This window comes from Schistocerca cancellata, chromosome 3, assembly GCF_023864275.1.
Source record: "Schistocerca cancellata isolate TAMUIC-IGC-003103 chromosome 3, iqSchCanc2.1, whole genome shotgun sequence".
NCBI classification, from domain to species: domain Eukaryota; kingdom Metazoa; phylum Arthropoda; class Insecta; order Orthoptera; family Acrididae; genus Schistocerca; species Schistocerca cancellata.
Window position 1 is genome coordinate 98,358,381 of NC_064628.1, and position 25,257 is coordinate 98,383,637.

A 25,257-nucleotide genomic window follows, 5' to 3' on the forward strand; every position below is an offset into this window, starting at 1 on the left:
CACATCAAGCTCATACCACAACAGAGAGGAAAAATCAGTCCTGAGGTCAAAAACTGCATAAAAAAGCAGAATGGCACTGGTTTCTAATTGTCCTGGGACCAAAAACTGCATAAAAAGCAAAATGATATTGGTTTGTAGTTGTCATGAGATGGCACAAGACTTGTTCAATATACTGTCCAATATTTTCTGCTCCAAGCTGAAATCAAAAAACATGTTCCACAACAGATTGGAGTGTCTCAGGGATCATGTTCAGAAAGCGTTGCACATTGTGTACTTTCAATTTGACTACGTTCATAACTGGAGCACTGAACACAACCTCTTTCAGATAATCCCCCTGCCAGAAGGCACACAGATTAAAATCAGGTGATGTGGATGGGCAGACTGGAGGGAAATGGTGGCTGATCACTCTAGTTTTTCCACCCCGGCTGCAGAGAAATGATGTCTTATAACTCTAGCATTTCCAAAATCCCTCTGCAGCCAGCTACTTCACTGGCTGTTCAGTCATAATACATAAAAATGATCCTCCCTACACATCCATGCTGTTGGAGGGTTGGAAAGACATTGGTACACGAAAGATTCCCACATCGTTTCCCAGTATCGGTACAGGTAATAGGACCCGCAGGATTCATCGTCTCAAAAATATTGGCCCTATCACAAATGATGGTGTCAACCTGCTTCACACAGTCATATTTGCAGAGTGAAGTGGTACCGGTTGATGTTTGTGCAGATTTTCTGCCCATATTCTGCAATTCTGCATACTGAATTGTCCTGAGAGATGCAAATGGGGTTTATCTGTCCACAGAATGCTCCATGGCCACTCACTATCCACTTCCATGAACGCAAGAAATTCCACATGAATGTTTGGCTTTCCTGCATGTCAGCAGAATGCAACACCTGAACATAGGTGACTTCATGCGGATAGCAATGCAGGATGTTTCATAGGATTTTATGCACCATGCTCACAGGCTTGTTCAACATTCAGGCAACTCCCCATGCACTGCATGTTTGCATACTGCCACTCGATCCCTCCTGCAATGCTGTGGCACATCTTTGCAGATGTTGGATCAACTGTTTTCCTTCCTTTGCCTCATTGTACTTCTTCAAAAGAAACTGTATTTTCAAATTTTGTAATCATTTGCTCCATCCCTTATCAGACATCATACCAATGCCTTTCTTCATACCCTTGAATGCTTCTGCAGGGCTACTGGAGCACAGTCACCATTCTCGTAAAAGAGCTTTACGAGCAGCATGAGACCTCCTTAGTAATGCTGGTCACCTAAGATGCAAATTGATGAACAGCCACATGCTGCATGTCTGTTGGTGTGCGTACTCTGATGATATATATATATATATATATATATATATATATATATATATATATATATATATATATATATATATATATATATATATATATAGTTATAATAGAAGGAAACATTCCATGAAGGAAAAATATACATTAAAACAAAGATGATGTGACTTACCAAATGAAAGTGCTGGCAGGTCGACTTTTTGTGGGGGTGTTGTGAGGGTGACATGGTATTAGAAGGTGGAAAGTTTAACATGAGGTTGAAATGAAAAAGAAAGATAGAAATATATGGGAAGAGATGAAGGCGAACTAGAAAGCAATTGGAGATCTGGTATGAAAAAATTCCTGATGAGGCAACAGTTTGTTGCGAAAGCTTGAATTTTGTGTGTATGTTTGTGTTCGTTTGCGTGTCTGTCGACCTGCCAGCACTTTCATTTGGTAAGTCACATCATCTTTGTTTTAATGTATATATATATATATATATATATATATATATATATATATATATATATATATATACCTAAAAACAAAGATGATGTGACTTACCAAATGAAAGTGCTGGCAGGTCGACAGACACACAAACGAACACAAACATACACACAAAATTCAAGCTTTCGCAACAAACTGTTGCCTCATCAGGAAAGAGGGAAGGAGAGGGAAAGACGAAAGGATGTGGGTTTTAAGGGAGAGGGTAAGGAGTCATTCCAGTCCCGGGAGTGGAAAGACTTACCTTATGGGGAAAAAAGGACGGGTATACACTCGCACACACACACATATCCATCCACACATATACAGACACAGAGACAAGCAGTCTTTAAATATGTCTGCTTGTGTCTGTATATGTGTGGATGGATATGTGTGTGTGTGCGAGTGTATACCCGTCCTTTTTTCCCCATAAGGTAAGTCTTTCCACTCCCGGGACTGGAATGACTCCTTACCCTCTCCCTTAAAACCCACATCCTTTCGTCTTTCCCTCTCCTTCCCTCTTTCCTGATGAGGCAACAGTTTGTTGTGAAAGCTTGAATTTTGTGTGTATGTTTGTGTTCGTTTGTGTGTCTGTCGACCTGCCAGCACTTTCATTTGGTAAGTCACATCATCTTTGTTTTTAGGTATATTTTTCCTTCATGGAATGTTTCCTTGTATTATATATATATATGGTTATAATAGAAGGAAACATTCCATGAAGGAAAAATATACCTAAAAACAAAGATGATGTGACTTCTACATCTACATCTACATCTACATCCATACTCCGCAAGCCACCTGACGGTGTGTGGCGGAGGGTACCTTCAGTACCTCTATCGGTTCTCCCTTCTATTCCAGTCTCGTATTGTTCGTGGAAAGAAGGATTGTCGGTATGCCTCTGTGTGGGCTCTAATCTCTCTGATTTTATCCTCATGGTCTCTTCGCGAGATATACGTAGGAGGGAGCAATATACTGCTTGACTCGTCGGTGAAGGTATGTTCTCTAAACTTTGACAAAAGCCCGTACCGAGCTACTGAGCGTCTCTCCTGCAGAGTCTTCCACTGGAGTTTATCTATCATCTCCGTAACGCTTTCACGATTACTAAATGATCCTGTAACGAAGCGCGCTGCTCTCCGTTGGATCTTCTCTATGTCTTGTATCAACCCTATCTGGTACGGATCCCACACTGCTGAGCAGTATTCAAGCAGTGGGCGAACAAGCGTACTGTAACCTACTTCCTTTGTTTTCGGATTGCATCTCCTTAGGATTCTTCCAATGAATCTCAGTCTGGCATCTGCTTTACCGACAATCAACATTATATGATCATTCCATTTTAAATCACTCCTAATGCGTACTCCCAGATAATTTATGGTATTAACTGCTTCCAGTTGCTGACCTGCTATTTTGTAGCTAAATGATAAAGGATCTATCTTTCTGTGTATTCGCAGCACATTACACTTGTCTACATTGAGATTCAGTTGCCATTCCCTGCACCATGCGTCAATTCGCTGCAGATCCTCCTGCATTTCAGTACAATTTTCCATTGTTACAACCTCTCGATACACCACAGCATCATCTGCAAAAAGCCTCAGTGAACTTCCGATGTCATCCACCAGGTCATTTATGTATATTGTGAATAGCAACGGTCCTATGACACTCCCCTGCGGCACACCTGAAATTACTCTTACTTCGGAAGACTTCTCTCCATTGAGAATAACATGCTGCGTCCTGTTATCTAGGAACTCCTCAATCCAATCACACAATTGGTCTGATAGTCCATATGCTCTTACTTTGTTCAATAAACGACTGTGGGGAACTGTATCGAACACCTTGCGGAAGTCAAGAAACACGGCATCTACCTGTGAACCCGTGTCTATGGCCCTCTGAGTCTCGTGGACGAATAGCGCGAGCTGGGTTTCACATGACCGTCTTTTTCGAAACCCATGCTGATTCCTACAGAGTAGATTTCTAGTCTCCAGAAAAGTCATTATACTCGAACACAATACCAAATGAAAGTGCTGGCTGGTCGACAGACACACAAACGAACACAAACATACACACAAAATTCTAGCTTTCACAACCAACGGTTGCCTCGTCAGGAAAGAGGGAAGGAGAGGGAAAGACAATAGGATTTGGGTTTTAAGGGAGAGGGTAAGGAGTCATTCCAATCCCGGGAGCGGAAAGACTTACCTTAGGGGGAAAAAAGGACAGGTATACACTCGCACACACACACATATCCATCCGCATATACACAAACACAAGCAGACATGCAGACAAGCAGAAATGTCTGCTTGTGTCTGTGTATATGCGGATGGATATGTGTGTGTGTGTGTGTGTGTGTGTGCGCGAGTGTATACCTGTCTTTTTTTCCCCCTAAGGTAAGCCTTTCCGCTCCCGTGATTGGAATGACTCCTTACCCTCTCCCTTAAAACCCAAATCCTTTTGTCTTTCCCTCTCCTTCCCTCTTTCCTGACGAGGCAACCGTTGGTTACGAAAGCTAGAATTTTGTGTGTATGTTTGTGTTTGTTTGTGTGTCTATCGACCTGCCAGCGCTTTTGTTTGGTAAGTCTCATCATCTTTCTTTTTAGATATATTTTTCCCACGTGGAATGTTTCCCTCTTTTATATAAAACCTTGTGTCAGTAATATCCTGTTAAAATTTGCTGTCGTTCTGAGCAGTAGTTCTCTTTCTACAGCATTTTGAAACTGGAACTTTAATTATGGACACCCTGTATATATCCATTAACATCCTTCATCATTACCATGTGTACAGAAATGCATCAGATACATGAGTAAACAAGTATTCAACAGCCTGCTGGGAAGTACTGAATGTCCTCTATGTAACATGGTGAAATTTTAAGACTGATGCAAGGGTCTTTGTCTTGAGCATCTTCTCCTGGTTTATTAAAGAATATCATCACATAAACTCTTAAAATCAACTTTTAGGTTAGTTTACAATTAACATTAGCTCTGCAATACAATATCTTTCAGGATGTTAATTCATTTCTTTGTACTATACTTCAATAGAGTTAATGTCTTTGACTAATTTCCTGTTGCAGAGACCCCTCTCTATGAGATCCATGCAGCTGAATGATTCAAAAAGAAGTCATCTTCCTGGCCTAATGGCATCTTATCTCTGAGAAGTGTGGGGGGTCACATCTTAAGAGTATCTGTTAAGAGTATGTGACTGAAGAGAGTTGGTTGGAGCCCTTAGTAGGGTGTTTGTGTTGTTGATGTTGAGAGTGAGAAAGGAAAGAGTGCAACCATATGCCAGCACATAACCCATTCCTCTCAAATAGTAACAAGAAAGCTACTAAGCTTAATTTCCTCTTACTATCCTCAGAGGATGGGAAGGGTCACTATCAACAGTATTACAAAATTCTATCCCATAAGACACTGTAGAAATATTTGAACTTTTATCGTAGACATTTGTGTATAATCTGGCAATCATTAAATGAATGCCACCACCTGCTCTTTCTATGCTGGCCAAACACTGATGATAAAAATTTCTTACAACACCAGTATTCAACCAGCTACCTCCAATTTGAGCACTAACAAATGAATCATGTACTAATGCCCTTGGCTACAGGCAGATAAGTAACTAGTGTTCACATGCTATAAACTATTTGTATTGTTAAGCTAGATCTACCAAACTAAAGTAAACAGGAATGCCTCTTCTCTGAAATAAAGTGGCTACTTCCTCAGTTATATTAAATAGCTTTTGTTTATGCTCTATTCTGGTTCAATAACTATGTGATAATATTTATGACTGGCACAGACCAACAATTGTTGGTATGCCATTTAAATACATATTTCTTCACAGTAAACTATGACATTTTTCATACAGTTAATAGGACTCCTTAATCTTTCAGCCCAGATAATATACTACAAATTGTTAACATCTTCACTTCGGAAAGTGACTCTTTGTAAATTACATCTTATATTTCTGATCACCGGATACCGATTTAAAAGTTTGGCAAACTCTTTGCCTTTACAAATGTCTGCTTGTGTCTGTGTATATGCGGATGGATATGTGTGTGTGTGCGAGTGTATACCTGTCCTTTTTTCCCCCTAAGGTAAGTCTTTCCGCTCCCGGGATTGGAATGACTCCTTACCCTCTCCCTTAGAACCCACATCCTTTCGTCTTTCCCTCTCCTTCCCTCTTTCCTGACGAAGCAACCGTTTGTTGCAAAAGCTTGAATTTTGTGTGTATGTTTGTGTTTGTTTGTGTGTCTATCGACCTGCCAGCGCTTTTGTTTGGTAAGTCTCATCATCTTTCTTTTTAGATATATAACATATAAAAATGAATACATAGGCAAAGTTGTTGTAAGATCCAATTTGGCACTCGTTGTTCAGACTTATTTCGTGTAACAGAGTTTTATTTACTTTTAATCACAACATATAAATTTTCATCTAATTGATACACATGGAAAAATTAACAATTGTAACAACTGAAGCAATGAGATGGTTGATGCATCTAACAGTACTAGCAACATTTTCAGACATTTTAGATGCTGTAAAATATATATCACATTTTTCTGCAAAAAAACCGTGATAATTTTAGGTCAGAGATTAAACATACCTTAAGCTCAAGGGCACCCATACAAGTGGGCAAGGGGGTCTGCAGCCCTTTCCCTATCAGCGTGTAGGCGAAGGAAAAAAAATATAATGTAGTCAGGTGTTTTTCTTTCAAGAAAATGACTGAAAAGTCAGTATTACACAGGTATTTTACAGGTTCTGAAATGGAGTTTTTAAATGACTATTTACAAGTTGTCATTCATCTCCCAAAATATTAAAAATATTCCGTAACCCCAGGTCCCTCCCCCCTCCCCTTTCCCACCACCACAAACTACTGGATGGATGCCCTTGCTTAGGCTATTTTGATATAGCTACCGACCTGCAGAACTATAGATGAGCTGGAAGCATTTACTGATGCTCACTATTCCATTGAAACAGCCACTCACCACTTCCTAAATGGACTTATCCTTCTAGTGCACACTTTAACACAAATTGAAGCCACCATGCCCTTATCAACAATTGGAACTGGATTTGTACTTGCCTACCAAGTTGATAGTTTCTGCCGACTCTTTAGGGAAATTGTGTCACTGTACACTGCTTGCATTCTCTGAGTGCATAATTCAAGCTCAATCCAATTGGCATGGAATTGTGAGTTGCATAGAGCATATTGATGTACATTTCCACCTATTATGAGAGGTGTATCAAACAGGTAAATTGCACATTAAATGTGTGCCAGGTAAATGCTGAATGGTAACCATCTTCACAACAAAATTCTGGCATTTTTGACATGGAGCTAAAATCAGACTTTGTATGGAGGCAGTAACAAAAAGTTTTAGGGCAAGTTCTAAGAGTAAAAATTTTATTGATGTTTATTGCCAACTGGGATGAATAATAAACTCAAATGGCCCCAGCATGTGGATATATTATCAACTCAGTTCTGTTCGCTTTCCACAATATCTCCCACAGTTCTGACCTGCAGGCAGGACTGCTAGCATGCTTTCACTCAATACTGTTTGTTCTACAGCAAAACGTTGTGATTCTTACACTTACATGCCAGTACATGGTAGTTGTGGTTAATCTCTCTCTCTCTCTCTCTCTCTCTCTTTCTCCCTCCCTCTCCCTTTCCCTCCCCCGCCCCCTCTCTCCCTCCCTCCAATATAAATCAGTGCCTACTCCGTTCTACAGGGTCCACTGTTTTATATGAGTTGCGAAATTTATTTTAACTTTTTGGTCAGATACCCTTCCTGTGTCATCAGTTAACCACAGGAAGTGCCATCTGTCTGTAAATCATGTAAGTTTTTTTTCAGTGTGATATCATATTTTAATTGTTTGTGAGTCAGTTTGCCAGTAGAATAAGGAAGAAATTTAAAAATCCTCGAACATTAAAAAAATAAAGTAAAGGAATACTCCATTAGCCACTCCTCCAATTCATCAGAATTTCTGGCCTCATGGATGTAAATTCTACATAATTCTAACATTTAATAAAGGAGATAACTGCCTGTGCTACACATATAAGAGTCGAGTGAAGCTTTTGATTGTGTGTCATAGGGTATAATTCCAAAACGGTTACCAAATTATCATGTTGTACATAAGTTACTATATTTAATTAGATCCAATCTAAGCAACAGGTAAAAGCTAAGGTATATTAATAAGAAGTAGTCAAAACTTGTAAAAACAGAGAGTGGAATTCCGTAGGGCTCTGTTCTTGAGCCCTTGCTCTTTATAGTTTACTAGCCGAGTACCCGGTGTTGCCTGGATATGTATTTATTCCAATCTTTTATTAGTTGCTCTCCTCTTTCACCCCTTCTGTTCATCTCCTCCAGCTCCACTCTCTATCTACCTCCTCCACCCACCCACTCCATCCATATCCTCCTCCTCTTTCCTTTCTCTGTCCATTTCCTCCTCTTTCCTTTCTCTGTCCATTTCCTCCTCTTTCCTTTCTCTGTCCATTTCCTCCTCTTTCCTTTGTCTGTCCATCTCCTCTGTGGCTACTGACTGTGAAATGTGTATAGAGTTAGTAGTAAAGAAGTTATAAATTAAAATGTTATGCATTTTGCAGCAGTTTTTCATGAATCTCAGCATTTGACATCATATCTGCTGAACCATGTGTCATACAATGATATATTTTTGTAGGTACATTCAGTGGCAGATAAGGATACTGCCTGCAAAAAATACTGTGAATAGAGTTTCAGCAACAAGTTAATAAATTTAAATGTCTCACATTATGTGGCAGTTTTTCACACATCATGATGTCGTATCTCCTGAGCTATATGTCATGCGATGATATAATTTAGCTGGTACATTCAGTGGTATATGTGAATATTACTGCATGAACAGCAAAAATGTAGTAAGCAATACATTTTTATCCTTTTATCATTTTGTGGGGGTGTCAGTGAGAAAAAGTTTTGAAAATGTTTGGAATTATGTGTAAAGTTTGTTGCAACACTCTAAGTACTCCCATTCTCAAATACTGGATGACTCAAGTATGGGTATTCGTGCATCAGGGACTACACTGCTTTTTTACCCCAACCTCACTCTTTGATAAGTAGGCAGTTTTTATCCCCACAATGAGTCTTTCCAGACAGTAAGTGGCATGTGTACCAAATTTGGATGAAACCAGTCCAGTGGTTTAGGAGGAGATTAAAGGAGACCACTCACCAAAAAGCAGAAGTGCTGAGTTGTCTACAGGCATACAACAAAGAAAGAAAACTTGCTAGCTTTTGGAGTTATGAAAAATTCAGCTGGCACCTTGTAGGGGTGTAAGGAAACTCCTGTCTGCATAGTTCAGAAAAGCTGGTGGTGGAGTAAAGTGTACAGCCACTGAAATCGAGCATGTTGTGCTCAGCTGCATATTTTGCCACCAGGTGGTCAACTTTGTTTTTGACTGCAGTTCGATGGTAGCTATTCGTTCTGGTGGACAGCTGGTCGGTTGCCATGCCAAAATAAAATGCTATGCAGTGATTGCTGCAGAGTTGGTGTATGAAATGGGTCCTTTCACAGATGCCTCTGCCTCTGATGGGATAGGATAAGCATGTGACAGGACTGGAGTAGAAATTTCTGGGTGGGAACTGGGCAGATCTTGCACCTGGGTCTTCCAAGGAGATACCATACCCATGGAAAGGTGTTGAGAGTACATGTGGCATAGGGGTTGACTAGGATGTTGTGTAGGTTTGGTGGGTGATGGAATATCACTTAGGAGGGGTGGGAAGGATCCTGGGCAGGATGTCCCTCATTTCAGGGCATGATCAGGGCCCAGGCGAAGTATATGGTTCACTTGTTTCACTCCATAGTGATCACAGGTGATAAGAGGATGTCCTTTGTAGCTGATTCTTGGGGTTGGTGGGAGGAGTGGAATGTATGAAGATAAGGCATGGAAAATCTGTTTTCCTACTATATTTACTACATATATGATGTAGACACTACATTATATTGCCACGCCTAGATAACAATTGAGTAGCACACAGCAATGAAATTATGTTTTGTGCCCATATGGAGGCAAGTTTCAGTGAAATATGTGGTTGTAAATATTCATATACAAAATGTGAACTTTACTCACTTATTTCTCAGCTCCACAGTCCTTGAAGGGCCTTGGCTTGCATCACAATATCCTGCCATTGTGTCCAGTCCATGGCTTTCTGTCTCATCCTCTGACAACCAGCTTCTTCACGTCGTCTTCAATTCTGTCCACCCATTTCTTTCTAGGATGTCCCTTCTGCCTCCAACCTTGCCATCAAAAATACTCTTACAGGTTCTGTCTTCCTCTATTCTGGCCACATGTCCTGACCACCACAGCCTTCTTATTTTGACAGTGGTGACAATGTCAGGTTCTTCAAAAAGTTGTTCTAGTTCTGCATTTATATGGATGCACCAACCTTCTTGATCATATACTGGGCCACATATTTCACACACAACCTTCTCTCCCACATGCTATGGATACTCTCCGCATTTGTAGTCATGCTCGATGTCTCAGCACCAAACATAGCAACCGGTCTTATAATTGTTTTGTAAATGGGGACTTTAGATTTTCATGATAGATGTGGGCTCCTATGCATGGGCAGTTAAGGAAACTAGTATCTGCTGCCTGCTGCTATTCTAGCTTTCACCTCACAGCCAGTGTCATTTATTTCTGTGACAGTCAATTGAAGGTACTTGAAGTCTCAGCCTTTCAAACTCCTTGTTGGCTAACCTTAGATTTGGTACGCTTTGTTGGTCGGTCATTGCCATATAGCTGGTCTTCAACACTGACTAGCAGGCCAAGTTCCCTTGTACCTCTCTCCAGTTGTTGACAGGCATTGGCCAGCACAACAGTATTTTGTGTGAGTAATGCCACATGGTCTGCATAGCCTAGGGAGTGAACAATTAAAAATGGTTCCTCCTCTACTGATCTCTGACTTGTGACTGTTTCTAGGCAGAAGATGAGTAGCAGTGAGGAGATATTGTCACACTGCCCAGTTCCTTCTTCACTTCCACTTTTATGGAGATTTCGCCTTGTATTTTTACTTTACAGTTGGGTTCACCAAGGGTCATCATAGTAACTTTAATGAGCTTCTTAGCTATTCCAGCCTCTTCCATTACATTCCATAATGCCACTCTTGAGATGCTATCATAGGCTTGTTTAAAACTGATATACAGCTGGTGTATGTTCAGTTGATGTTCATGACATTTTTCAAGTAGTTTGCGCAGTATGAATATCTGGTCGGTTGTTGACCTATTTCTTCTAAAGCCACTCTGATAAGTCTTCAATTCTCTCATCTACACAGGGAGTAAGCCTCCTAGTTAGGATCTTGGAGAACTATTATATGTAGTACTCAGCATGGAGATTCCTAAATAGTTCTGGCAGTTTAATTTATCTCCTTTTTTATGTATGGGGCACATTACAGCTGTTATCCACTCCACTGGCATTCCTCCCGCCAGATGCTCAGTATTACTTTATGTACTGCTTTCCACAGTGTTTCCCTACCATATTTAAGATGTTTGACTTGGATCTGATCTTCTCCAGGTGCTTTTTTGTTTTTTAAGGTCTTAATAGTTGTATCTCTTCCTCCACTGTGGGTTCTGGTCCATGATAAGTTATTTCCACCAGTTCTTCTTGTTCTAATCTTTCTACTTCTGGATTCAGTAAATATTGAAAATACTTTATTACTCTTCTCTATCAAATCCCTTTCTTTACTCCTACACATAACTGCTCTGGCTTGAAATCTGGGCATCCCTTCTTTAATTTTTGATACATTTCACGTAACTGCTTTTATTCTCCGAGCTATTCAATGTATTCCAATTTTTTTTCTTTTCTAGTGTTCTTTTCTTCTGTCTGCAAACCCTCTTAGCTACAACGAGCTTCTCATTATATTCATTCCGATTTTCTCTGGTTGTTCTCTGAAATAATTTCATTCATTCTATGTTACGCTCCGTTCTTTTCATACATTCTTCATCCAACCAATCCGCATACACAAGCAGTGTCTGCTTGTGCCTGTATATGTGCGGATGGATATGTGTGTGTGTGCGAGTGTACACTGCTTGTGTCTGTATATGTGCAGATGGATATGTGTGTGTGTGCGAGTGTATACCTGTCCGTTTTTCCCCTAAGGTAAGTCCTTCCACTCCCGGGATTGGAATGACTCCTTACCCTCTCCCTTAAAACCCACATCCTTTCGTCCTTCCCTCTTTCCTGGTGAAGCAACCATTGGTTGCGAAAGCTTAAATTTTGTGTGTGTGTTTGTGTTTGTTTGTATGTCTATCAACATGCCAACGCTTTCGTTTGGTAAGTTACATCATCTTTGTTTTTATATATAGTACAAATAATGTGATAAAATTTGTTAACCTATATTATGGATAGATTATGGTATTATAATACATTGTAACAGTTTGATTAAAGTATCTTCATGAGCAGTTCATGTTTTGCACTTAAACATTAGTTTTCATTGTATTCTTTCAATGAGTAACGGCAGTGACACAGCAAATAGGACTTCACAGCTTTACTAAATTGTGAGTTGTCTTCAATAGTCTTAATACATATGGGAAGCTTGTTGAACAGGCAGAGGCCCATGTGTAATGCATCCTTTTACAAAGTTGAGTGTTTGCATGTAACACATGCAGACTTTAGTCTATTTTGATGGTGTGTTTGTGTATTTCACTATTTATTTATTTACTTGTTTTCAGTCTGTATACAATTGGCACTAAGTGGTTTTTGAAAAATCTTAGTCTTGATAATGTATAGGCAAGGTAGTTTTAGGATCTCCAGCTTCTTGAAGATGGATATGTCAGAGTCTCTAGGTTTGCTTCCATTAATGATCCTCAAGGCTTTCTTCTGGATTCTGACAGTGTTAGTGCAGTTGAAGAGTTTCCCCACAATATCACACCATATTTTATGTCAGCCTTTAATGGTTCAAAATGGTTCAGATGGCTCTAAGCACTATGGGACTTAACATCTGAGGTCATCAGTCCCCTAGGTTAAATCTAACTAACCTAAGGACATCACACACATCCATGCCCAAGGCAGGATTCAAACCTGTGACCATAGCAGCAGCACGGTTCCGAACTGAAGCGCCTAGAACCGCTAGGCCACAGCAGCCGGCTCGGCCTTTACGTACAGGTATTATGCACTGCCACACAGTTTCAGCACACTCAGTGTGTAGCAGCCAGTACTTATTTTGGCATTTACCTTTTCAGTACATTTATTCCATTACAGACCCAGTAATTTGAACACAGTGTTAGTACTTATCGGTTGGTTATTTACTGTTAAGAGTAGTTGAGAGGTGTTTGCTTTATATGTGGTGTGAAAGTTCATTAAACTGTGTTTTTAGTGTTAATGGTTAATCTGTTGAATATAGTCCAGTTGGTGAGTTGTTCAGAAGTCAAATTCACAGCTTTCGAAGTGCCTCTGTGTCATCTCCTTTGTTATGTCATCATCAAATATTACGATTCTGTGTGCATCTCCATTCCAGCTGAAATCAAGAAGGCCCAATATTGAGCACTGTGGCACATCTTGTTTAACAGTTTTACTAGTAGGTAGAATTTTGGCTACTGAACTGAGTTGTTTGTTAGTGTACTTCATACTGATTTTCTAAACACAAAGATTTTGAGACTTACCAAACAAAAGCGCTGGCAGGTCAATAGACACACAAACAAACACAAACATACACACAAAATTCAAGCTTTCGCAACGAACAGTTGCTTCATCAGGAAAGAGGGAAGGAGAGGGAAAGACGAAAGGATGTGGGTTTTAAGGGAGAGGGTAAGGAGTCATTCCAATCCCGGGAGCGGAAAGACTTACCTTACACACACACACATATCCATCCGCACAGACACCTTTTGGTGTCTGTGTATGTGCGGATGGATATGTGTGTGTGTGTGCGAGTGTATACCTGTCCTTTTTTCCCCCTGAGGTAAGTCTTTCCGCTCCCGGGATTGGAATGACTCCTTACCCTCTCCCTTAAAACACACATCCTTTCGTCTTTCCCTCTCCTTCCCTCTTTCCTGATGAAGCAACTGTTTGTTGCGAAAGCTTGAATTTTGTGTGTATGTTTGTGTTTGTTTGTGTGTCTATCAACCTGCCAGCGCTTTTGTTTGGTAAGTCTCAAAATCTTTGTTTTTAGATATATTTTTCCCACGTGGAATGTTTCCCTCTATTATATTCATACTGATTTTCTATATACAATTGCTTAGGAAAGCTGAAATTCATTCATTTGCAACTCCTCTGATACAATACCACTGTTCAATTTTTTCCAGCAAAATTTTGTGATCCACTGTGCCACGAGCCTTTTGACAGATCTAGAAATATGCCTGTTGTGAGTCTTTTGTATATACTGAATCTATTATAGTATTAATGTGTTCATGCACAGCTGTTTCTGCAGATTTATTGTTTCTAAACTAATGTTGGGATAAGCTTAGTAAACCTTTTTTTATCTACAAAGCCAATCAGCTTTTTATGCAAAACTTTTTCAAATACATTAGAGAAACAGGACAAAATTGTGATAGGCCCATAGTTGCTCCAATCTTTATAATCACCTTTTTTTACACAACAGGAAATAGTTTAATGTCAGGGCTTCTGGGAAAGCACCTGCCTGGAGAGAACAGTGACTGGGGCGAGTTAGTGGTTCAGCAATAATTTGCTCACAATTTTTGATGACAGTTGCTGGAATACTATCAATGCCAGTTGATAAGGATTTTTTTAACTCTCTGAGGGCTTTTGCTGCATTGTGTTCCGTGACTGCAGCAATGAATATAGATTCTGTACATGTGTGATATTTCTGGTGTTCTGATTGACATTTTGTGTTTGGATTACTTTTGATCACCAATTTTATGGGTATGCTTGTAAAGAATTTGTTGAAGATGTTCACCAAGCTACAGGATTAGATATCAGTTCATTGCTGTGTTTAATTTCTATGTTTGTAGGTGTAACTTTGTTTTCCTCTTTTTCCGTTTTTATAATATTCCACATTGCTTTTACTTTGTTGTTGGATTTGACAACATACTACCATTGTGCATCCTTTTAGCCTGTCTTATTACTCTCCTTAGGATATAAGTGTAGCTTTTATAGTATTTGATTGGCTGATGAGAGTCAAAATGTCTACATAACATATGGGTAATTCTCTCATTTTTGCAAGAGGTTTTTATAGCTGGTGTAATCCAGTTCTTATTTTCCTTATTATTATTTGTTCACACTGATCTTTGTTGAAAAGCCTCTTTGAAATGGTGGACCACTGTGTCAACAAATATGTTGAATTTTATTTTGGCATCAGTAGTTGTACGTATCTCGTAGGAGGACATTTAGTTTAAGTTATCCAGAGTGTACCACCCTTGTAATGTTTTAGTTGGGATTGGATATGAGGGATCTTTGATTACATCAACATTTAGTACAACAACTTGGTGATTGCAGAATCCTGCATTGTAAACTTGTAGTGTTCAGCTAAGTTTATTTCTGTTTGCAAGAATTTAGTCTAAGGCTGACATGGGTGTGGGTGTTATTCTAGTGGGCTCATATACAAGGCCAAGTAGACGAGGTGAGGGAGTCAATATCAAAGTCGCCACATATACTGACATCATGTTTCCACTAACTTATTTTAGTTAAAAACAAGTCCGATTTGAACAGGAAATCATTAATTTTACTGGAGGGGGAACAGTAAATTCTAGCTACAGTGAGAATTAGATTTATAAGTTTTATGGCTGCACCTTCAAAAATTTTGTCTGTTCCTATTTCCTTTAGGGAAGTTAGTGGTACATTCACATCTCTCAATGAATGCAAAACAAAGGCTATGTCACTGATTACAACTGTTCCAATTTCCCCCAATGTTCATTAACTTTTCTTGAATTAAATGCCTATTGGCAAGTTTATTGCAAAACTTCAATGCAGTATATTATGCTCTAATTCAGTTTGCTGCAACTCTCCAGACTGGTTTACCCTACGCAAATCTCGTCTCCCAAGTACAAGTACTGCAACCTGTATCCACTCAAACCTCTTTACTCTAGTTAGGCTTTCATCTACCTCTACAATTTTTAATTACCATACATTCCTTCATTACTATATTCCCCATTCCTGTCAACCTATCCCTTAGTTTAGTCAAGTTGTTCCATAATATCAGTGTATTACAAAAGATTTTATTAACACACATTATCATAGGGTCAAACAATTTTTGACTGTAGTACTACAGTTACACAAAACAATACCTGTGAATCCCTCAGAAATATATTCTGCTGATTCAAAGTCAGTCGGTTTCATGTTCTATGGATCATTTGTGTGATAAATCATAATGCAAAGGAATGAATCATTTTACATACAATCATAACTTAATTCTTAAATATGGCTACATGCTGCACATTTATAAGGTGTTAAAAAAAATCTAGAGACGTGAGTTAGTTAATCCTATACACCACCTTTTACTTTTACACATTACAACAATAGAAATTCTTCTACAGAATAGGAGTTGTCAATGAGAACCTTTTTGTTTGTTTTCAAGTTTTATTTTGTCATCTGCCACATAATTTATATTTTATTTAATTTTTATTATATTTTAGTTTGTTTTCAAATTTTATTTTGCTTTCCCTCAGAGAGTTTAGATCAATGAATGTCATTTTCCCTTCTGGTATTCTAATTATGTGCATCATTGTTCCTTTTGAACTGTAGTAGACCTACAACAAACTTTATGATGAAAAAATATAGGGTGTGCATAAAGGCGGGAACACTTTCAGTTATTTATTGGACAAGAACCAAACATAGTAAAGATATCATACATATGTGATTTTGAAGAGAAACCCTGAAGGTTTTTTTATACCACCACAGTGTAGTTTGCTGAAAGTCAGCGCTAGTCGCAAACATGGGGAGTTCAGGTGCGGAGTGAGCTTTATGTGTGTTGGAATTCAACAAAAACAAGTGTTCAACAGATGTTTAGAACCAAGTACAGTAAGAAGCCACCAATAAGGAAGGCCAATTACCACTGGCACAACAAATTCATTACCATGGGTTGCTTTTACCCAGCAAAGAGAAGCAGACGTCCCAGTGTGAGTGAAGTGAATGTGAAGCACGTTCGAGAGACATTCATGAGTCCAAAGAAATCAGTGCGTTGTGAATCCTGTGAACTCAAAACGACTCCAATGACAGTGTGGAAAGTCCTGCGACAGAAGCTGTCTATGACACCATTCAAATTGGAGCTAGTGCAGAAGCTCAATGACGACGACAAAGACAAGCGTTTTGAGTTTATTCACAGTTGCAACAACTGAATGAGGATGGGGATTGCATTGCTGATCACTTAATTTTTAGCAACGAAGCCACTTTTCACACTAAAGGGAAAGTGAACAGGCATAATTGTCGAATCTGGGGTACAAAGCATCCACACAAATGCATTGAATTTGAGCATGGTTCCCCAAAGATAAATATTTTTTGTGCCTTGCCACCTTGTCACTTTGAAAACTGTAGGGGACATTCTTCTTTGCCAAGAGCACTGTCACTGGGTATTCCTACTTGGACATGTTGCAGCAATGGCTGATGCCTCAAATGTAATCAGACTCTCCATTCATCTTACAGCAGGTTGGGGCTCCACCCAATTTTCATCGTGAAGTTTGTGTGTACCTGAACATGGAGCTGCCGCATCAACGGATCGGCGGTGCTACAGAAGGGGACAGCTATTTCATGAATTGGCCTCCCCAATCACCAGATCTCACTCTGTGTGACTTTTTTCTGTGGGGACATATTAAAGACCTAGTATATGTACTGCCTCTACCATGTGATGTAGCAGAGCTTCAGTACAGAATACTGGAAGCGACTGCCACAGTTGATGATGCCATGCTGGGAGGTGTATGGCAAGAATTTGATTACCGTATTGATGTCTGTCAGGTCAGTTGTGTTTCGCATATCGAATGTTTGTAAAAAAAAAAAAAAACGTTCAGAGTTTCTCTTCAAAATGCAATATGTATGACATCTGTACAATGTTTAGTTCTTGGGCAATAAATAATGGAATATTTTTTCTGGACTATATGTACACCCTGTATGCTGTGAAGCTTAACTCCTTCAACAGATGCCTATAAGATGATCATGGGTGTGCACCCCATCTTAATCTAACAGCAAACTTTTGAGCAATGAAGACTTCCTTTCTTAAAGATGAGTTACCTGAGAAGATAAATCAGTATGACATTACTGAATGAAAATATGCAAGATATGTCATCTTACTAATTTCTCTCTCCCCAAGATTTTCAATGATTCTGTGTGCAAATGTGGCTGAACTAAGTTGGCTTAGGATTTCCAAACTGTGCTTTTCTCATTCAAATTCTCGTCAATATGAACACTTGAGAATTTTGAAGTTTCCACCCTAAATATTTCCTGACAATGTGTTACACATATCATTAATGCAGAATTCCTGGATATGCAGAAATGAATATAGTGTATCCTTTTAAAACTGAGTGCGAGACGATTTGCAGAAAACCAGTCAATGATTACTGATTACTACAGTTGAGTTGTCAATACCAGTAATCATAAACATCGTTAATGAAAGGTAATCTGTGGTTGCATGTAACTGATAACATATTTTTTCAATGATAATTAGTAAAAAAGGTATGGGTCATAATTAGATGTAAGTCACTGGAAGTAAAAGCACTTAACTCCGTTGAGCATGACTGAGGGAGGAAACAAGATGCTTCACCTTAAAAGATCCACTCCAGTTTTTACCACCACTGATTTTGAAAAATCATCATATGTCACATAATGGGGTGCCAGATATAGTTATGAACACCAGTTTTTCCTCCAAATGGTAAATCTCTTATGTTAAACACGTTACCATTTAACTCTGAATACACAATGTGATGCTGAGCACACTAACTCAGATAATGAGCAAGATTTCTCTATGACGAGTTAGCGCATATGAACCCAACAATCAGATACACCAACTTGTTTTACAACAAAATAACATTTATTTACTACTAGAACTTTATTACACATAACTTGTATTTGCAATGCAAATTGTGTCAGACATAAGGAACATCAAAATGAAACAGCTGGCATACTATGCTTACTTTCATTCCATAATGTCATATTGGATTATTTTTGGGGGTAATTCATCAAGCCAAGCTAAAGTTTTCCGGGTACAAAAATGTGCAGGAAGAGTTATATGTGGTGTGAGCTCAAGAACTTCCTGCAGAAGTCTGTTTAGGGAACTAGGGATACTAACTACTGCTTCCCAATATATTTATTCCTTAATGAAATTTGTCATTAAAAATATATCACTTTTTCAAACCAACAGCTCAATTCATAGTATTAATACCAGAAATAAGAATAATCTTCACAAGGATTTAAAGTCACTTACTCTTGTGCAAAAAAGGTGTGCATTATTCAGCAACACACATTTTCAATAACTTGCCAGCAGCCATAAAAAGCTTAAAAACCCATGAAATTCAGTTTAAGAGAAGCCTAAAGGATTTATTGGTGGCCAACTCCTCCTACTCCATTGATGAATTTCTCAGCAGAACCAACTGATATATATATTCAGTGCAGTAATGTGTTCATTGTAAATAAGTATTATAGTAGTTCTATTACAACTTTAATACCTTATAAATAAATAAACCTTTTTTATTTTAAATTAAGTGCATTAGCGTTTGTAAAATGATTCTTTCATATAGTGTTCATTTAAAAATGACGATCATTCCACTTGGAACCTGTGGAAGGAAGGTACATTAGATTATTTGTTTCAGTTGTAAATATTTGTCATGTATTATTGTTTTTCTGACATGTTCTACATCCTGGAGGACCTTCTCACTACGGATCATTTGGAATGAACGTAAATCTAATATAATCTAATGTATATTAACAGAAAATAAATAAATTCGTATTAATATTACGTGTATATGTACACTCCGAATACCCTTTCTTCTTACACTTCTTTTTTATTTATTTATTTTTATACTGTCACACATAAAACACACGTGGCACTGGCCTATAAGTACTTGATCAATACTGTCTGGTACAACCAAAAACGAAACATTTTCCTGGGCAGAAAACCACGAAACTTTTACATATTTTACTTCGAAATAACTGCGTGCTCCCGGCTATTGCTTGCTCTAGGCTGGTTTAGGACTACTTTTTGACACAAATATGTTCATTCTAGAACTGATATTTCAAAAAAGAAATTCTGCGAAATGTGAATAACAATTATGTCCTGTATCCGCTAAACTCCCCTAGGGCGAATTCTTTGATACGCTCATACACTTAAAATAAATGTTTTGACTTCCCTACGCACAAATACACCAAGCTAGGCATGAGATTCTTCAGTAAACCAGAACGACGGATGGTATAAAATGTACAACAGTTCGAAATGTGTAGTTTTCCGTCATTTCCGCTATTTCATACTACAAACATTATCGAACGCTGTACGAAAAATGTTTCTGGATGGAAGCTGGTTTAAGACATCATGATATTAGTAAATGGGATAAATACGACGACTTTTACATAACACCGGAAAAACATGAGTACGACTTCCAAACGACAGCCACTAGTAATAATGGAGAGGTGAGTATGACATTACACGTAAAAAACAAAATTTTATCGCTGAGGACACAGAGAAAACCACGTTTAGGCATGAAATACACATCGGCAGCACATATTTGCCCAAACAATATCCTAACTACGTACATGACGCCGATTAAAAAAAACGCTAATATTGCCGCCGTAACGATAAACACAGATTTGTCCAGAAACCGCTAGACGCCAGACGTAGAGACGAAGAGATACGAGAACTTTCCAGCTATGACAGACTCAGCTCCGCCCTCCGACCAATCAGCTGCAGACTCTTTGATGACGTAATGCGACAACTCTCGAATAGTCTCCTACTCTCTACACCGTTTAGCCGCCTTATTTAAAAGAGCCGCAGGCGCGTCACAGCTCAGTTCACTACGAGAGAGCGACGCGAAGTTAGTGCTTCGAGACGTGATCGAAGATTCGCTACGCAGCTATATTCGTCTACGTTACTGTGACATAGCTAACAGAAGAAAATGCCGAAGATTCCAGCAGTGGGGATCGATTTGGGAACCACGTACTCATGCGTGGGAGTGTGGCAACAAGGCAAGGTGGAAATAATCGCCAACGATCAAGGCAACAGGACGACACCAAGCTACGTCGCCTTTTGCGACTCCGAGCGGCTGATCGGCGATGCTGCCAAGAACCAGGTTGCAATGAACCCGCAGAATACCATCTTTGACGCCAAGAGACTCATCGGCCGCAAGTTTGACGACCCAAAGGTGCAGGGAGACATGAAGCATTGGCCATTCAAAGTGATTAACGACTTTAGCAAGCCTAAGATACAGGTCCAGTTCAAAGGCACCACCAAAACTTTCGCTCTAGAAGAGATAAGCGCTATGGTGCTTGTGAAAATGAAGGAAACAGCAGAGGCATTCTTGGGTGGGCAGGTTCGAGAGGCAGTTATTACAGTGCCCGCCTATTTCAACGACTCACAGCGGCAAGCTACCAAAGATGCAGGCGCCATAGCAGGCCTGAAGGTGCTGCGGATTATCAACGAGCCAACTGCAGCTGCACTCGCATACGGTCTCGACAAAAACCTGAAAGGTGAGCGCAATGTGCTCATATTTGACCTTGGTGGTGGCACCTTTGACGTGTCCATCCTGAGCATTTCGGAGGGTTCCCTGTTTGAAGTGAAAGCAACAGCTGGAGACACACACCTGGGAGGCGAGGACTTTGACAGTCGGCTTGTGAATCATTTGGCTGATGAGTTCAAACGTAAATTCCGCAAGGACGTATGTTCCAACCCACGTGCTTTGCGTCGACTGCGTACAGCAGCAGAACGTGCCAAGCGTACATTGTCTTCCAGCACGGAGGCCAGTATTGAGATTGATGCCCTATTAGATGGCATTGACTTCTACACAAAAGTTTCACGAGCACGGTTTGAGGAACTTTGTGCTGATCTGTTCCGCTCAACACTACAACCTGTCGAGAAAGCACTGGCCGATGCCAAGATGGACAAAGCGTCAATCCACGATGTTGTGTTGGTGGGTGGTTCAACACGCATCCCTAAGATTCAGGCTCTGCTGCAGAACTACTTTGCTGGTAAGCGGCTGAATTTGTCCATCAACCCAGATGAGGCAGTGGCATATGGTGCAGCTGTACAAGCAGCCATTCTCAGTGGTGATACCAGCTCTGCAATTCAGGATGTGTTACTGGTAGATGTAGCACCACTATCACTCGGCATTGAGACAGCAGGTGGTGTCATGACCAAGCTGGTAGAGCGCAATGCACGTATCCCCTGCAAGCAAACACAGACATTTACCACATACTCAGACAACCAGCCAGCAGTTACAATTCAGGTGTTTGAAGGAGAGCGTGCAATGACAAAGGACAACAACTTGCTGGGCACATTTGACCTCACTGGCATTCCACCAGCACCACGTGGTGTGCCTCAAGTGGAAGTTACATTTGACTTGAATGCAGATGGCATTTTAACTGTGTCCGCCCAAGAGAAGAGCACTGGAAGATCTCGTAACATCACCATCCGCAATGACAAGGGTCGGCTTTCCAAGGAGGAAATAGATCGGATGGTAACTGATGCAGAGCGCTTCAAGGAGGAAGACCAGCGGCAACGTGAGAGAGTAGAGGCACGACATCGACTGGAGGGCTATGCCCTGTCTGTGAAGCAGGCACTATCAGATGCAGGCAGCAGGCTATCTGAGTCAGACAAGACAGCAGCAACGGCACGTTGTGAGGAGGAATTACAGTGGCTAGACAACAATGCCCAGGCGAGCTGCAGTGAGTGTGAGCGTCGGCTACAGGAGCTGCAGCGGGTATGCACACCTATAATGACTAAGCTGCACCAGGGCACTAAGGATCCCAGCAGTACCTGTGGGCAACAAGCAGGTACAGGAGCAACACACACAACACACACAGGTGGACCAACTATTGAGGAAGTTGACTAACTGAACTGTTAATATAAAAATGGTTTTATGTGGCACTGTGTGTAATTTATAAAATGTGGTGTACATAGCATAGGAGAGTGAAGCATTCATGATTTAAAGACTCATTTAGTGTGTCTTTGTCTGCCTTCTTGTTGATTGACACACATGCATTTATAAGCTTAGTATTATAAGACTGAATTTCATCTCAAGTTCCTGTGACCTTCATTCTGTTTATAAAACCATTTGTGGTTTATGACTCACTGTTTTTATCATCACTTTGTACAATAAATATTGTTCTTTTTTAAAAAATGTGTTTATTTTCATTTGCCACCCTTATCCTCTATTTATTCTGCAATTTTCTTTCAATACTGCATACAAGTAAAATTCTTTATTACAGAAGGCTTCCAATTTACACTGTACATTTAACATTCATTCAAAATTTTAACATGGTCACAACCTGTACATCAACAATTATTTTTGATTATAAAAAGGATTATCAGCCAACCAGTTATTTTTTTAAATAAATTATGTGTCATGGACCCCAGTGAGTGTGGAATTTGTCACATATTTTTAGTGAGCTGGCTCTGGTGGAGTGGGCTGCCTTTACTAGTCATGTCTTGGTATACCCATTTTAATTTTTCCCTCTCATTTTGTGCTGCTGTGTATCTCCTCTTACTTGAAATTCTTTTGCATTTTGTTTAATGGATAGTGATGAGACTATATACACAGATTTACAACAGCAAGTATATTAAGTTTACTAAACAGAAGTCAACAGTGATCTTTTGGTTCAGCTCTACAATTTCTCTTATGAATATCTTTTGCATCTTCAGAATCTCACTTAAAGGTGTAGAATACCCCCATAGCAACAGTCCATAAGAAATGATACTGGAACAGTCCAAAATAGGTCAATCTTAAATATTTTGAAGCAACAAAATCTCTCAGCTTCCATTATGGATGTACCCTTCCATAGTTTTTGCAGATATAACTGATGAGTTGAGTTCTCCTCAGGTCATTTTGGAGTCAGTGGAGTCCTAAATGTTTAACTGTTCTATTTTCTGTATCATTAGATAGTCCTAACAGAAGATGATGGGTCCTGTCAGGGTTGCACATCAAGTTTGTTAGAGCAGTACCATTTCACTGCAGCATCTAATGATTCCTGGGACATTTGTTGTAATTCTGAGTTGTCTTGATGAGCTGCTGTAGTTGTTGCCATAGCAGATCACAGAATGGAGAACATAATGTGGCAAATCATTGACTGTAATTATGAAAATGAATTATCCAAAAACTGGCTGTGGTACCCCTACTCTAACAATGTGTACAAATCTATGTGAGATATTTTACTGTAATTTATTCGCGTGGCGAATCAAAACCTCAGACTAGATCCTGTAAGAATGCATTAGCAGTTTAACTGCGAGTACTTTGGAAAAAGAATGATAATTAACAAAATGTATCCGTTAGAAGACAATACAGTGTGAATTGTTTCAAAAGATCCACAATCATAACACTTTTTGCAGTCACTGGGTAAATTAATATGGGGATTTAACATGTGTTGTGCTGTAAGATGCTAATACAGTATCAGTGCCATATTCATAAATAACCATGACCACTACTTGTCAAAGCTTTGTACGACAAATTACTTAGAATATGTTGGGATTTGGATAAACTACATCACTAAAAGTGCGATGACTAACCCAATGATTGTCAGAAGCTAATATTAACACTTGTAGAAGTGGAATATGTAAATGTTAAAAAAATATAGCATTTATGGCATCAATATTGACATTAATATTCATACTAAGAACTTCGAAGGGGAATTTCTCAAAGCATTAAGTTGAGTACTTGAGACTCTCAAAAATCATCTTGAGATGAAGTGGTTAGTGGTGCACTCTCTTGAACATATATGTAAATCCTGGTCTAGAACTGCTACCAGCATGAAAAGTCTGCTCGTTTGTTGCTATGTTAGTAATCTGGCACCTTGTTTTTCCTCTTTGCTGTAGCTATCTACTATTCTTAGTGTGTTGCTCCTTTGTCATCCTTGTGTGTGATGTCCTGCTAATTTATGTATAGATATATTATGAACAATACAATCATTATTTATACTTATCAACACAGACACACACTCTGCTAACAGCTTATGGAAAATTTGTATGTCATGCTGTTGGGAATACAAATAACTCAACAAGTGTATTAGATCCTTAGCAATTGAAAAAAAGTGCAAATGAATCTTGTATACAAGAAGGCCAAAAGAACAGACCTGCAAAATTACAGACAAATATCTTTAACACCAAATTGCTACAGTATTCTTGAACATATTCTGAGTATGAATATAATAAACTTCCTTGAGTCAGAAAGCTTCTGTCCACATATAAGCATGGATTTTGAAAGCATCATTTGTTTGAAACTCAGCTTGCCTTTTTCTTACATGACATCCTGTAAATCATGAATGAAGGGAAATAATCAGATTACATATTCCTAGCTTTTTGGAAAGCATTTGCTATGGTGCCACAGTGCAGACTGTTAATGAAGGGTCAATCATACAGATTAGGTTTCCATATATGTGTGTAACTCTAACACTTCTTCAATGAT

General features: G+C 39.3%; 1 protein-coding gene across 1 annotated transcript; it reads left to right on the forward strand.

The window, feature by feature from the left end:
* The first annotated feature begins 20,679 nt into the window (after positions 1-20,679).
* On the forward strand, positions 20,680-22,926 carry LOC126177101 (heat shock protein 70 B2-like). Its single transcript, XM_049924361.1, has one exon. The coding sequence runs from the start codon at positions 20,761-20,763 to the stop codon at positions 22,690-22,692; it is 1,932 nt and encodes a 643-aa protein (XP_049780318.1). The 5' UTR covers positions 20,680-20,760; the 3' UTR covers positions 22,693-22,926.
* Positions 22,927-25,257: the final 2,331 nt, after the last annotated feature.